The sequence below is a fragment of the Eumetopias jubatus genome, unplaced genomic scaffold, assembly GCF_037043125.1.
Source record: "Eumetopias jubatus isolate StellerSeaLion01/CBP00866 unplaced genomic scaffold, mEumJub1_p1.0 scaffold_16, whole genome shotgun sequence".
NCBI lineage: Eukaryota > Metazoa > Chordata > Mammalia > Carnivora > Otariidae > Eumetopias > Eumetopias jubatus.
The window spans coordinates 64,938,962-64,953,580 of record NW_028274822.1 but is presented as its reverse complement, the minus strand read 5'-3'; the positions used below and the strand labels follow the sequence as shown (position 1 = coordinate 64,953,580).

At 45.5% G+C, this 14,619-nt stretch overlaps 1 protein-coding gene across 3 annotated transcripts in view; it reads right to left on the bottom strand.

Moving 5' to 3' along the window:
* HIRA (histone cell cycle regulator) overlaps nt 1-14,619 on the bottom strand; it is an 84,298-nt gene that overhangs the window by 51,124 nt on the left and 18,555 nt on the right. For 2 of the 3 annotated variants that reach the window (XM_028094775.2, XM_028094776.2), the window contains 5 exons: nt 12,847-12,957; nt 11,520-11,610; nt 10,062-10,156; nt 3,298-3,393; nt 1,535-1,695 (listed from right to left, as the gene is read on the bottom strand). In XM_028094775.2, the coding sequence (XP_027950576.1) occupies nt 1,535-1,695; nt 3,298-3,393; nt 10,062-10,156; nt 11,520-11,610; nt 12,847-12,957 (554 nt within the window). The other variant, XM_028094777.2, reaches the window with a different exon arrangement.

Below are 14,619 nucleotides of genomic sequence, written 5' to 3'. Positions count from 1 at the left end.
ATCTGCAGGACAGCCACCTCTTTAACTGTCAGTTCTGTTTGGGACAAAGCTGTCTGGCCGCTGACCTCTTTCTTCTGCCCAGCATGTTAACCCTACCACATGAAGCCTGCAGAGCATTCACTTCGGTGGAGAAAGAGCCCTGGGGACCCTTAGGAGCCTGTCTCTGTGATGCAACCAGTGACTGTAAGCCACTACACACTTTCTCCAGCCTGACTCAACTGAAGCCTGGTGGTGCTACTTGCAAAGGAGAAGAGCATTTTAAAGTCCATATAAACTATAAAATGCATGGCCGAAAGGCACTGTTCCCCTAACCTGGAGTAGGGCTGAAGTGAGGCATCCCTCCACATTATTATTCCTGCAAAGTGAGATGATATAGGCCAGAAAGCCTGCCCCCTGAAGCTCAAGGTCAGTCCAGGGCAGCCTTAAAGAGTTAGGAATTAAGATCTTGGCCTCACAGCCCCAGAGAAGGGTAGGACAAGGAGTGGCCTTGAGTGTAGTGACATACCTGCCTCAAGCCCACTCAGGCTGAGGAGTCCCACCAGCTCCCACTGGGATTCCAAACACTCCTGCCTATCTCCATAGCTGACCCCAGGAACCGATATTAGTGGGACCCCGCTGCCTGCTTGCTGGAGCCCTGAGGAGGAGCTCCAGAAGGCATGAGGGCTCATGTCATCTGTACCAGGCTGCAGCCAAGGAGGGCAGGACTAAACAGGGTGAATACCAGTGCTAATGTAGTGCTGTTGATTTGGGGAAAACTGAATACATGATTTCCACCTTCCTTCCGCAGCCAGCCCTTACCCGGGAGGCACATGTCTACATCTCCTGCAAAACTTTGCTCACAGCCCTTCATCTGATGCAATCAGCACTGCTGGGCTGTTTCTGCACAATCTGGACAACTCCATCACCATACTCACAATGGATGTCAAAGTCTATCTTTCCCACCAGGCTCTAAGCTTCAAGGAAGAGACTCCATCTCAGTCCACTTTCATTTCCTTTATCCAGTACTACCCTTCTCATAGTAGGCACTTAAGAAATATCTAACAAATAATGGAGACCTTGAACTCTGATTCCACATGAAATGAGAACCCAAATAAAAGAAAAGGTAGTAAAATACTATACAAGTCACTGCAGTCTGACATCCAGACATTCTGCACGCTGTACTGCTTACACTACCCAAGAAAGAAGTTGGCTGGCATGTAGAGTGCAAGTCGGTGAGTAAAGCCACAGCACGGTCAGGAAAAATAAAAGAGAGGGCCTCCTCTACCTGTGTGGCACAATGGTATGGAGGAATCACTAAGGTTCTCTTCAGCTTTTTCCTCACTTCAAAGTTGGACACTTAATACCATCTGAGAAATGAAAGATTTTCATCATCTGACTCTTTGGGCCAGAGTGCCCATCCCGAGAGAACCCTGACAGTCTGCTCAGGCCCCTAGACTCTGCATTCACCCACAAGGTATGGACTCCAGCCAGCTTCTCCTCTGTGCATGGAGGCCAGGGAGGCTGCTGGACTGAGCTCCCTGGGCTGTCTCCTTACCTCATCAAAAGGCTTGGTGATGCTGGTCTCCAACTGCCAGTCCAGCGTTCTCCATACCTTTAGGCTGCGGTCATCAGCTTGAGAGGCAATGTATTTACCAACAGGGTCCCAGGTCAACCCCTTTACCAAGCCAGAATGGCCTCTCAGAGTAGCTAGAATTTCTGTGAAGGAAAAGAAGAGATTGGAAAAGCATTAGCTAGAGGGAAATGATGAGTCTACATAGAAACATGAGCTGCAATCCATGGGCTATGGAACGGCTAGCCAAGAGAAGGGACTTCAGGAGTCCACCTTGGCCAGCTCCCATCCCTGGGCACAAGCACCCTAATCTAATCACTATCAAGGCAAAAGCAACTTTTAAAAAATTTTTTTATTGTTATGTTAATCACCATACATTACATCATTAGTTTTTGATGTAGTGTTCCATGATTCATTGTTTGTGCATAACACCCAGTGCTCCACGCAGAATGTGCCCTCTTTAATACCCATCACCAGGCTAACCCATCCCCCCACCCCCTTCCCCTCTAGAACCCTCAGTTTGTTTTTCAGAGTCCATCGTCTCTCATGGTTCGTCTCTCCCTCTGATTTCCCCCCCTTCATTCTTCCCCTATCTTTTTTTTTTTAACATATATTGTATTATTTGTTTCAGAGGTACAGATCTGTGATTTAACAGTCTTCCACAATTCACAGCGCTTACCATAGCACATATCCCCCCAAAAATGTCTATCACCCAGAAGGCAAAAGCAACTTGAAAGAAGGACTGCACCAGGAGACAGGTACTGTAATTTCCCGTTAGCCACAGCTAATATCGAGCCTGCACAAGCCCCCTAAAGGGCAGGCAAGCAGGGATCCAGGCTTGGGCCAGAGCCAAATTCTGCCCCTTTGACTTGTCTGTGGTAGGCAGCTCTGCCAGTGGTTTCTCCATCTGAACAGGGGGCCATGCCCACCTGGGCTGTAACATCAGTATTTCTGATTTGAACCTCCCTGGCAGCTCCCTGATAATGAGCAGGACTAATAGCTTCGGGGATGGAGCACTATGCTGAAAGTTCTTGGTAAGTCATCACTGAGGACAAAGGAGTATGAAACAGCACGTCCTAGAGATCTATAATCTAAATGCCGCCCCAACTCTAAATCTGGCCGTGACCACAATGAAAATGCACCCCCCACAACCCCACCCATCCTGGTGGCTTACAGAGAGAGAAAATGACTTGGACCAAGTTCATGGAGGATGCTTTTTAGCCCATGAACAAAACTTATTCCAGATACCAAAGAGGAACAGAAGTATCTTATAAACTGCAGTGATATGCCAGGTTATGCCATCTGTTGTGACTTTAAACACATTAGTAAGAAATACCGATCTTTTGCAAAACTGGATTTGTTAGCCTATATCTGCTTAAGAGCTTCAGAGAGGAGATGGCAACTGAGTGGAGGCCAGAGCCCAGCAGTGGGGAGGCATGCCCTCAAGGGCATGTGTGTGTGTAGGGGGAACACCAGGTGCCCAACCACATGCACCACCACCCTATCACCCTCATGATCTGTGGCACATCCACGCTAGTACTCAGTTACTATTTTTCTTTTCAACATAAACCTCTTAAAATCTTAAACAAATGTCACTGACGAAGAAAAAAAGAACTGAGTTGCTGACAAGACACATGAGTTCCCATTCACTGTGAGACACCTGTTACCACCAGCCTTAGGAGACAGAGAGCCCACCCTGCTCCAGATGATCAGCCCATTTTTGCCGCCACCCAGTCAGAGGCCCAGACCTGGGAACTTCACAGCATTCCAGATGACGACAGTGTTGTCCACGCTGCACGAGGCCAGCCAGGCATCATGGGGAGACCATGCTACATCCATCACATCTGGAAGACAGAGGGCTGGCGGTGAGTGTCTTACCTGGTGTGCAGACTCAGTGAGGGGAGCACTTGCCAACACCCGTCTGCCAGGTGGGCCAGCAGCCCCTAGCATCTCATGTTTGAGGAAACTTGACTTGAAATCATAAGTAGACTCTTAAAAACCAATCTGTAAAACTTCCCCACTAAGGTTTATGAACTGGTCATGACATTTGAGGCATCTAAGTGACCTCCCTCATCCCTCACAAAAGAGGTAACTGAGGGCATAGCTGAGAGCTTGGGGCCACGTATAAGAACCCTGGCTCTGACACCTGCTGGGTCTGTGGCCTCAGGCTTGCTAAGCTCGCTTCTCTTGATCCCAACTGGGCCTTTCTGAGAGCCCTTTGAGCACTACAGGCACAGCACCTAGGAGAATGCCTAGCACACACAGCCAGAGTTCAATAGCTGCCCAGTGAGTGGGAGGCCATCTTTAGGCCCTTCTCCTCACAAAATGGACCTCATCTCCAAGACCCCACCAGAGTAGAGTATCCCTTCCCTAGAGAGCCCCCAAACACAATCACTCATGTTCAATTCTTTGTGACTCAGTTTTCTTATCTATAAAATGCAGATTAAAAAAAAACAACCCTATGCTCAGAGGGTTATTATTATGAGGATTAAATGTGAGAAACTGCTGTAGCACGGTGCCAGGCACACACCAAGGCATCGATAAAGGTGAGCTGTGACTATGACGGTGACGATGACCGGGCCCATCTCGCCATGCAGGTGTGATTTTTCTAACCTCTGTGCCTGGTGCAGTGCTAGGTGTACGGAAGAACGGCTGGTGAGGTGAGGAAACAGAAACAGCAGCAAGTTAATAGCTATCTAGTCCTCTTCTCATAGGATTTTTAAAAAAGGTGTAAGCAAAATACTCAAAACTTCTATTTGTTTTTTTTCTATCATTTACAATCTTCAGGGACAGCTTGATGATTTTTTTCCCCCAAGGTATTGCACTTTGTATTTCACACTGCATATGCACTAGTGTGCTGCATTTAGTATCCTCATAGCCTATTATGATCCTAAGGGCTCCTTTTGTTTTGTTCTGCATTCTATGTCTTTGAGAGCATTCATTACCATAAACAGACCTGATTCAACAATGAATTATTAATTGGGTCCCAGGTTTCAAGCTAATGAGCACACGGGTGTATGCCATTCACCACACTCTGGCTTATTTCTTGTGACTGATATCCCAAAGTGGGACTCTGGGCAGAATGCCTGAAGACTTTCCCAAGTCTGGATTCTCTTAACCCTGTAGATAGCTTTCTAGAAACCTCTATAATTTCACACTTTTATAAGCAGAATGTTCATTTCAAAATTCTATTATCTTGGGGATTATGATTTTGTCTTCTAACTTATTAAGTACATTTTTATATTTTAACTTCACTTTACTAATGAAAATGAAGATTTTTCATATCTGTCTAAAATTGTCTTCTTCAACTATTTTGCTCCCATCTTCTGTCTGTCGAGAGGCCTTCTGTGCAGCGGGTCTAGCAAACACCAATGCAGTGCCTACAAAAATGAGGAATAAAAACCTCCTCTAGGAGCTCAGAGGCCAGGAGGGGCAGAATGTAAACATCAGAATTTCACCGTGGTACCTAAGTCCTAGAGCAGAGAGGTGGTCGGCTGGGAACTCCAGAAGGGAGATGTGATTTTCCGAGCAATTTCCATGGACTACTAATAATACAGGCATTAGCTACAAATTCTATCAGTTTATCTTCCTATACTGTAGGAGATTTATATAGTAAAGTCTGTTATTATCCCTTGTGAGGTCTTTTATTGCCTTTTAACCTTAAAAAATATTCCCTCTGCTAGAGGTTTGATGAATATTCAAATCTGTTTTCTTCTGCTTTAATTACTTAGAATGTTTCTCTCTTTAATATCTGGAATTTATTTCAGTGCATGCTGTAATGAGGCTCTACACTACTCTCTACAAACTGTGTAACAGTTTATTCTTTCACAAGTGGGGAATACTTCTTTTCATAATTGGTAATTGATACCTCCTTCACAATAATATACCAAGTTCCTAGGTACATGTTAAGTCTACTTCAATGTTGTTAGTTTTGCCCCCAAACCCATGACATTTTAATCATTGCAGCTTTGAATGATTTCTTCTGCAACCTTCCTTATTCTTCCAAATGCCCTTTGGAGTCATTGCTGAGTTATGCAGTAAAGCCACTTATGGACTAATTTTCCAGTAATTTTCTCCCTAAACCCCAGTTTTGGAGCTTCTTTCTTCAGACTATTCCTGCTCTTTCCCACTGCACATCTACATACATCTGAGACCCTCCTGCATTTGAAGAGTTAAGTTTCTGGTCACTGTCATTCTGGATATTCTCATCATCATTCTTGGTGATTCTGGGAGGATGATCTGTTAAATACCCAAGGCTCTTGGATCCTTAAACTCCGTCTCCTCCTCTAGTAACCTTGGCTTCTGTTACCTCAGGCATTCATTCCCAGTCATGCCCAGAGATTCCCCCCAAACAAATCACTGTAATTCCTCCCTGGTTTGAATTCCAGCCCTCCCATAATCCTACCATCAACCGGTGCTTCCAGCTCCCTCTCAACTCCAACAGAACTTCCAGGTGCTATGGGCCTTCTGCTGTCTGTCTCCCTGTTTGGCTTAGAGTCCACCATACCCTCTGCTCTTCTATGTTTTCACAGGTGCCTGACAAAACCCAGCCTGGTTCAATCTAGCTGTCCTCCCCTGGGTCTTTCTTGAGGACCCTCTAATGAGGTTTCCACCCAACTGCACCAACATTAACAGCAGCAGCCAAGGCCATGGGCACCAGCCAAGGCCATAGGAGGCCTTCATGTCATCAAGTCCAATGGTCAATATCCTCAGTCCTCACCTGACCTCAAGACATGTGATACACTGCTCGATCGCTTCTCCTTCAAACTTTCTCTCCACTATCTGAACTGGCCTACTGTCCATCTCAGCCTCTTTCACTGGTTCCTCATCACCCTCCGAAACCCAGCCTCCACCCTTGGCCTCCAGTCCCACGTACTTCTCCCCTGTACTCAACTCTCACATATCAAAATGCCTATGCAGCAGGGCCACTCACACCTCTGCTAGGCAATGCAAACTAAACATGCCCCAAAGCCAATTCCTAAACATTTCCCTCAGCAAGCATTTCTGTCCCACCTACACACCCGCCATCAGGTGATGGCAACTGCACCCTTGACACCCACCAGACCACAGTCCAAACCGTCCTGATTCCTTTGCTTATCTCACACCCTACATCCCATCTGCCAAGAACTCTGCATCTGACCACTGCTCCTCCTGACTTCCACCGCTATGACCCAGGTCCGCTGTCTCTCACCGAGATTATGTCAGCAGCCTCCTCAGTGGTCTCTCCAGTGCTGCCTATAGTCTGTGCAGCGGCCACAGGCCTCCTCACTGCTCTACTCAAAATCCTACTGAGCCTTCCCGTCTCACTCAGAGAAGAGCCCCTCACAGTGGTCATGTCCTAGCCTCAGGTGGTCCTGTGAACACACCAAGCACACAGCCACACTCCAAGGCTACTGTCCCGGCTATTCCTTCAGCCTGGAAAGCTCTTTGGATGTGCACCACTTGTCCCCTAACCTCCTAACCTCCACCTGCTCTCCTCTTGGATGTCACCTTCTCAATGAGGCCTCCTGGAAAACCTCATCTCATTTTGCTCCTTAGCACTTATCTTCTAGTTTCTGATGGCACTAGTTGTCTGTCTCTCTTATAAGAATGTAAACTCCCTGAGGGTAGAACAGCACCCAAAATATACCAGGTGCTCAATAAATATCTGTTAAATGAAATTGGGAAAAAATTGTGTCTTTATTTTATTCGGTCTTTCCATTTATGAAGTGGTCATTTTATCTCTCTCAAAAAAGGTTTGTGGTTTAAGTCTTACAGATCTCATACATTTCTTGGTAAGAGTATTCCTGAGTATTTACAGTTTTTCTTCCTGCTGTATAAGAGTCTCTTTGTATCATTAGATATTCTAATTGGCTATTACTAGTGAAAGATGAATAATGAAAAATTTTCTTATATGAGACCAACTCATTGACTCATTATTATCCGTAGGTGCTTTTCAGTGCTTTTTAAGTTCTAATAGCTGTGTGTTATAATATTTGCCATTGGTTTGAAAAAGACATTTCATGTTAAGGAAATAACTTCCTACGGCCATTTAAAAAATATTTTTATTAAAAACTGAGGCTAAATTATCTAATATCCCTTTCAGAACACCTCCTAAGATGACTATTTTTTTGTGTGTGTTTTATTGCTGTTGTTGTTTTGTTTTGTTTTAAAGTAGGCTTCATGCCCATCTTGGGGCTTGAACTCAAGACCCTGAGATTAAGAGTCACATGCTCTACCGACTGAGCCAACCAGGCGCCCCAAGTGTCTTTTCTTGTTTAACTTCCTAGTATGTTGTTATAGTAATAGAGTCCCTTTACACAAAATTCTTCCATTATAAATCATAGTCAAAATGAATTACTATTTTCAAAAGTTACCAAATTCACAAGCATTATTTCTAATTTTTCTATCTTTTTTTTCATATTCATCTAAGCTTTTGTTTTACTGTTATTTTTTTAGGTTTTGGAAATCCAGGGTGACAGCTTCCTTTGAAGAATAAATAGGTCTACATTCTGGAATAATTTTTCTTAAAAGCTTGAAACAATGCATCAACAAATCAAAAAACAACTTAGGATCAGGAGGCATTACTGATGATTACAATTTTTTCATTGGTTACTACCTTAAGTTTTCCTAACCTTATGGTATCAATTCTGAAAATTTATATTTTCTAGAAAATTTTATTTCTTTTAGCATTATTTTTTTTTTTAGCTTAATAAACATTATGCTGTACTCTGTGATAATTTTTTCCCTCTAGGTTAAATGTTTTCCTAGACCCTTTACTTCTAACTTCATCTAGGTTTTTTTCTTCCTCCCCTCCCCCACCAATTAAATATGCCAAGTATATGTTTTCCACACTTCACTTTCAAAGACCCAGTGCTTTCTACTTATTTATTTCTGCTTTTTCATTGGTTTTTCTTCTTAAAGAGTTCTGTTCATAACTGCTATCAGGACCATTGAACAAGGAATGGGTGTCCCTGCTGAAAGTGGGCAACCCTACTTGCCTGGTAAAGGAGAGCCCTGGGATGGTGGGCCTGGAAAGAAGTTGAAGTTATGGCTGAGCCCAAGTCTCAGGTTAGGGAACCCATCAAAGGCCTCACTGAGGCCCCACCACACACTTGAACACCTGCATGGACACTTTCTCCAAGTTCCAGAGGAGCCCAATTAGACTCTGCTGTGAGCAACTGTGAATAAGTGAGGTTAAGTTACACATTTTTATGGTTATCAACAATTATACAATGCTACTCTGCCAGTTTTCAAAAATGTGGACTTAATCTATGGGCACCAAGAGGTGGGTCTGTTTACCTTTGAAGTGTCTGTAGAGTACTTGCAGGGCATAAACTGTCACTGGATTACAGCCAATGCCTTCCAAACCACTCACTCTTGCCCCATCTTCTCCCAGAGCTCCAGGGAGCTCCAAGCTCAATTCCAAGTCTTGTGACATTCTTCCCTGCCCCCACTCCCCAGACTCAGCACATCCCACATTGAATTGGTGTCCATCCTGTAAGCCCACTATCGTTATGGTCTAAGAGAGGACACCATTAGCTACGCAGGCACCAGCTAGGAATCTCCTTCATCCCTCCCCAGCTTCGTCCTAAGAATTTCCCAAGTCGGTCTCCCCCTCCATCCCAATTATCATCCCAGGCCTGGTTCAGGCCCTTGCAATTTTCATCTGAACCACTGAAACAATCTCCTTTTCTACATACCTGTCTGAATGATCTCCCTCTTACACCTCAAAGCTTTTAAAAGCTCCCTGTCTCTTTCACAATAAAGGCCACCTTCATTAACAGGAACACAAACCTTCCATGACCTGGCCCCTGACACTCAGCCAGCTCCACTCTGTACTGCTCCTTGCCTTGTATGTAAAGATCCAGCTGTGGTGAAATGCTGCTGACCCACCATGTGCACCAGGCCTTTCTGGCTTCTGCTGTCCCCCTGTCTGGGAAATGCTTCAGGCCATTCTTGGGCTAGACCACAGGCTTTCTGAGGTACAGTCACTCTAGCGTCCCTGGAATCTGAGTGTATAGCACATGGCTTTTGACTGCTCTTGACTGACCTTCCTCCTCTTCAGTCCAAATCTGTAAAGATGTGTCCCTTTCCATTCCAAGTCTATTAAACACTTTTCAGATATACTCAAGGTCAAGTAAAAAACTTTTCATTGGGCCTCTTTTCATGTGTGCTGGTTTCTGTGGAATAAATAAAGTGTGCTTACAGACTTAGTGATCCACTGATGAAGGTAGTGATTCAGTTCACCAGGATAAACAGCAGAACATGGGGAGTTCTACACTGAAGATATAAACATATACCCAATGAGGGCAGAAGTGGGGTCACTGAGTGCAGCTGGAGGCAGGCAGTGGGTACAGTGACTACACAGACCTTGAGGGACAGGCAGGGTGTGACCGATGGTGATGGGGAGGGACGGCCCAGATGCAAGGCTGCTTTAAGGACCAAAACAGTCCACAGGGGCCATGGAGGTGCTGCTGCTGACCTCAGACAGCTGCCAGGGCCGCCCACCCCAACAGGCAGCCCCACTCACCGCCTGAGTGACTCCGGAGGATAGAGACACATCGCCACTGCTCCACATTGGCAAGCTTACCACTGGAGCCGAACACGGTGCTGGGGCCGATGTACCTGTGTGAAAGAGGAGTCAGAAAGGCACTCCAAGCATGCTCTAGGCACTGCAAAGAGATGCTCACTGCAGCATGGCTTATCATGGCAGACAGAACAAAGCAAAACCAGACAATGGCTGGAAAGCATCAAATTGTTGAACAGGGTCTGATTAGGTAAGGTATGTTCCATGCACTTAATGAAATACTACACAGCCATCACAAATCTCGTGGTAAGAGACTATCCGCTGTATGGGGAAATGTTCACCATATATAATTAAGTAAAAGAAGCAGGCCACAGGACATCCTATACAATATGACAGACACCACTATGTAAAGAAAAAGAATACATGTAAATGGATATCATCTATGCATGGAAAATGGATCAGAAAGACACACATGAAAAATACCAAAATATTAACCATGGCTTTCTTTAGATGGTGATTTTTATATATTTTCACATTCCCAAATTATCTGCTAACTGTGTTATCTATGTTGACTAAAGCAGCAAAGCCAACAGTCTTTTTTAAAGCTCTCTTGCAAAGCACTCAAAGCATGGGTACTAGCTCCTGCCATGCAAGCAGTCGAGTAGGTCCTCATGGATGTGGCGCTGACACCACTGATGCACAGAGCCTCTGTTAATACACTTTGCTCCCACAGAACTCTTTATAAACTCACAGAAGGAGCTCACTGAGTGGGCCAAAGGAGACAGCGTGCCTCTGCTCGCATGGCCATAAGCAAGAACACAGAGGGCCACTCTGGCTAAGCAGTGGGGTAAGGGTCTGGTTCCCTAGTCTGACTAGCCCCGAGAGTCACCTGGGGAGCTGGTCATGGAACAGAGACCCAGGACCCACCCTGAGAGACTCTGCCTAGAATTACAGAAAAAGTTTTCTAGGTGATGGTTAGTTCATTGTGGGTACAGAGCAGGCACTCTCAAAGAGGGGCTCCTTAGAGTCCCAGGGTGGGGCTGGCTGACAGAGAATGAGGTGAATGGCAAAGAGGGTAGGCTCCAGATCCCTTCCCTGCCCCCCACCCCCGATTCCGTCAGAGCGCTTTGACTTTTACCTATTCTGTATGTTGGGAAATTTCATTTGAAAAGCAAAACAAACAAAGCTACCAATGTCAGCAATGCAAAGGATTAATACTGCTTTTCAGGTGGAAACCCTGCAGCCCTGTGAGGGTGCGAATGAGCAGGTCTCCAAGCAGGTGGGTCACCTCCCCAAGCCCTAGTCAGGCCCCAGCTGCTCCTGGCCTACGTGTACTTCCCGCTACTCAGGAAGTTTGGAGCTCTAGGGACTTCAGTGCCAGAGTGGGGAAAGGTGACTGTGATTAAGACCAGCAAAGAAGCTTCTAAAAATAAAATGTGAAGAAAGGAAAATGATGCTTACGTAGCCCGCTTCCACACCATAATCAGTTTGTCATCTCCCCCAGAAGCTAAATACATCCCACTGTTTGACCACCGCACACAGTTCACACATGCTGGGAAGAAAAAAAAATAGGGTGATGAAAATCCAATAGTCATGCCCATTTGCTTTATGCAGAGTCTGGCAAGATGCAAAGGGTTCATAAAACCTATTCTCTCTCAACTATTCAAGGCATCCACTGTGGGTGAGTCCCAGAAGAATAATCCAGATTAAATACTATCCTACTTGTGCTGTAATAACAAATGACCAGGACAGAGTTTAGAAGGGGAAAGTCTACATAACCTGAGAAGTGTTAGTGCTGGATGAAACAATCAACAGGAGGTGGATTTCCATGAAAACTGGTAACTAAATCTCATTATTTCAAAAGGGATATCTCATGAGATGTGTTTCTGGGCAGGGAGAATTCTTGAAATGAGGGCATGTACTAAAAAGGCTGAAATGCCCTTCCCAAAACTTTCAGGGGAGCAGCTTGTTAGAGCATAAAACTATGACTTCATCCCATCTGTAGCCCTTTTAAATTTAGATTTTCCAAACTTGTCAACACTGCAGGTTGACTGGTTCTGCACTTATAAATTAAGACCAGCAGAAATGCCTCCTAGGCCCCTGATGGGTTAGAGCCTCTGGGAGCACTCACAGCTCGGCCTTTGGGAACCCTGCAATACAAGGGACACTATCCAAGCTGTAGCCCACACATGACCTGTGACTGACTTGTGCTCCAGGTCAGAGGGCCCTGAGGCACACTGGGAGAGAGCAAGAACACACAGAGCTAAGGAAGGGGACATAGCTGTTAATGGAGCATCTCAGGGGAGGTAGCTAGGTTGGAAACCAGAGCCAGATACAGTCACCCTGATGCTCAGAAGCAGGAAACTAAGGCGCTAAATGTAGGAAACCACAACACTGTCCGACCATCAAAAGGATCCTGGCAGAGGGCCTCAGAGTGACACATTGGCAATTCTGAGACATTTTGGTGAGTTGTCTTTAAAACACCCTTCCCCAGAACCCTACTGCTTCCAGGTCGCTGGCCCCAAAGCCCCATGGAATCAGGCAGTAACGACTCATGAGCAGGAAATCACCAGAGGTACCTGCAGACTGTCCAAAGATGGTTCTGTGGGCGGGCCGAGTCTTCTGCCGAATAACTCACCCAGGTGTGCAGCCAACATCTGTGCCTTCAGACAGCAGGCCGAGGGGAGTTACCGCCGCACGGGGCCTTATCTTTCTAATTACAAACACATGTGCTAACCTTGGGCACTCTGCCAACACGCAAAGCCTGCAAAGGGCCACTCTGTAATACCTAAGTGATTGTCCATCTGGCAAAGCATCTTGGGAATATTTTCATCCTTCTCGTCATCCTCCTGGAGGACTGGAGACATATTCCAGATCACAACCTTCCCAGAATCCTGTCCTGGAATGAAGGAGCAGAAATAATTCAACGTGCAAGAAGTAGAAATTGGGTATTAACCCTGAGACATAATCCTCACTTAGCTTTCATAAACCATGATGGACTAGATTGGAGGAGACTAAATTTGCATTACTAATTTAACTTATAGAGTAGAAATGAAGAAAGATAAAGTGCTGATAGGGATCAAAAAGCATGTGGATTTAGTAGTATGGAGAAGCCAACCTGACTTTGAAAAGAACTCTGGACCGAGCTCTAGTCTGTCCTCTAACACATCCCTCAGGAGCCCCTAGAAGGTCCTCATCCCTGCCTAGGACCCAGACTCCTCATCTGTAAGTTGAAGAGCTAGAAAAGCTGATGTCCCAGGGCCCTTTCAGGTTTGTGCACGGGAACCCTAGCAACCAAGGGCAACAGCACATCCCTGCCAGTACTTTGATCCCTTTCCAGGTGCTGCCTAGAGTCCATGGCTGCTCCCACAGCTGGCTGGATGCTTTGAGACCCAAGTCTAAATGAAATGCGCGCTAAAGATACGAAAAAAGGCTCATTCCCTTTTTATCTACCCTTTGCCATCACCTACAGATGGGAGATCAATCAAAAGAGGGCATTTAGGGATCCTGGGGTCATAAGGTTATGGAATACTCTGCTAAAAAATTTATCTATGCATTTTGGCAATGGTTTTTCATTCTAAGCTTTCCATTTACTGATAACTAACAAAAGTCTGGCCCCTCATTTAACTATTATAGAGGAGCAAAAAGCAATAAATGCCTACAAATGGACATGTCAGAATTATCATAAGGCATACCTGAAACTGCCTATTGGCCAGTATATAAAAATGTTCCCTAAACAGCTCTTCTTGACCTTACTATATACTGAGAAGGGTGAGAAGGTATGCCTCTTCTTATGGATGAGGAAAAAAACCCTGTCCCCCAGCTTAGTCCAGTGGTCGTAGATGACGTCAGTGGGTACCTTCTGGGTGCAGTCCACGATGTGCCAGAAGGAGATCATGGGCTCCCTGCATACCACTGCAGCAGGAAGCCCATAGACAACCCACCCTGCAGCACCTGGCCTGAGGTCCTGGAACTCACAGAGGCACTCTGCAGGTGCTGTCCAGGGACGCCTTGGCCCTGGACAAGGGCTCTAGAGTGAAGCTGTCGGGGGCTGAGATTTGTGGGAATGCTACCTTGTGCAACCGTATATATACATCTTAGTGTCCTGGTCTGAAAAATGACTGTCTTTCCAAGTAGGGCTGTTACTGGGACACTGTAACACTGGATGAAGCACAGTAATAACACTATGGACCATATTTTCAAATGGCATGGGCATTTTTACTTGCCCACAGTATACTTCTTCTCTATCTTAGCCGAATTCCTCTGAGCCCAGAAAATGGGCCTAATAACTACACGACTAACTCCGTAGTTTAGTTTAACCACCTCTTCCCCTTTTTCAGATGAGAAAGTACTGCCAGAACGAAGATGAAGACCCAACCTCAACCTCTGGGGCTGGGGATCTATCCAAAGGACCACCTGCCACTCTCCATGTTCAATAAGCTGGAACTTGGGGATGAAAACTGATTTTAATATTAACCCAATGAATAGGAATTAGGAAGATACACCCACTACCAAAATGTTTATATGGAGCAAGCACACTAGAACCAAAAAAGGATTTTGA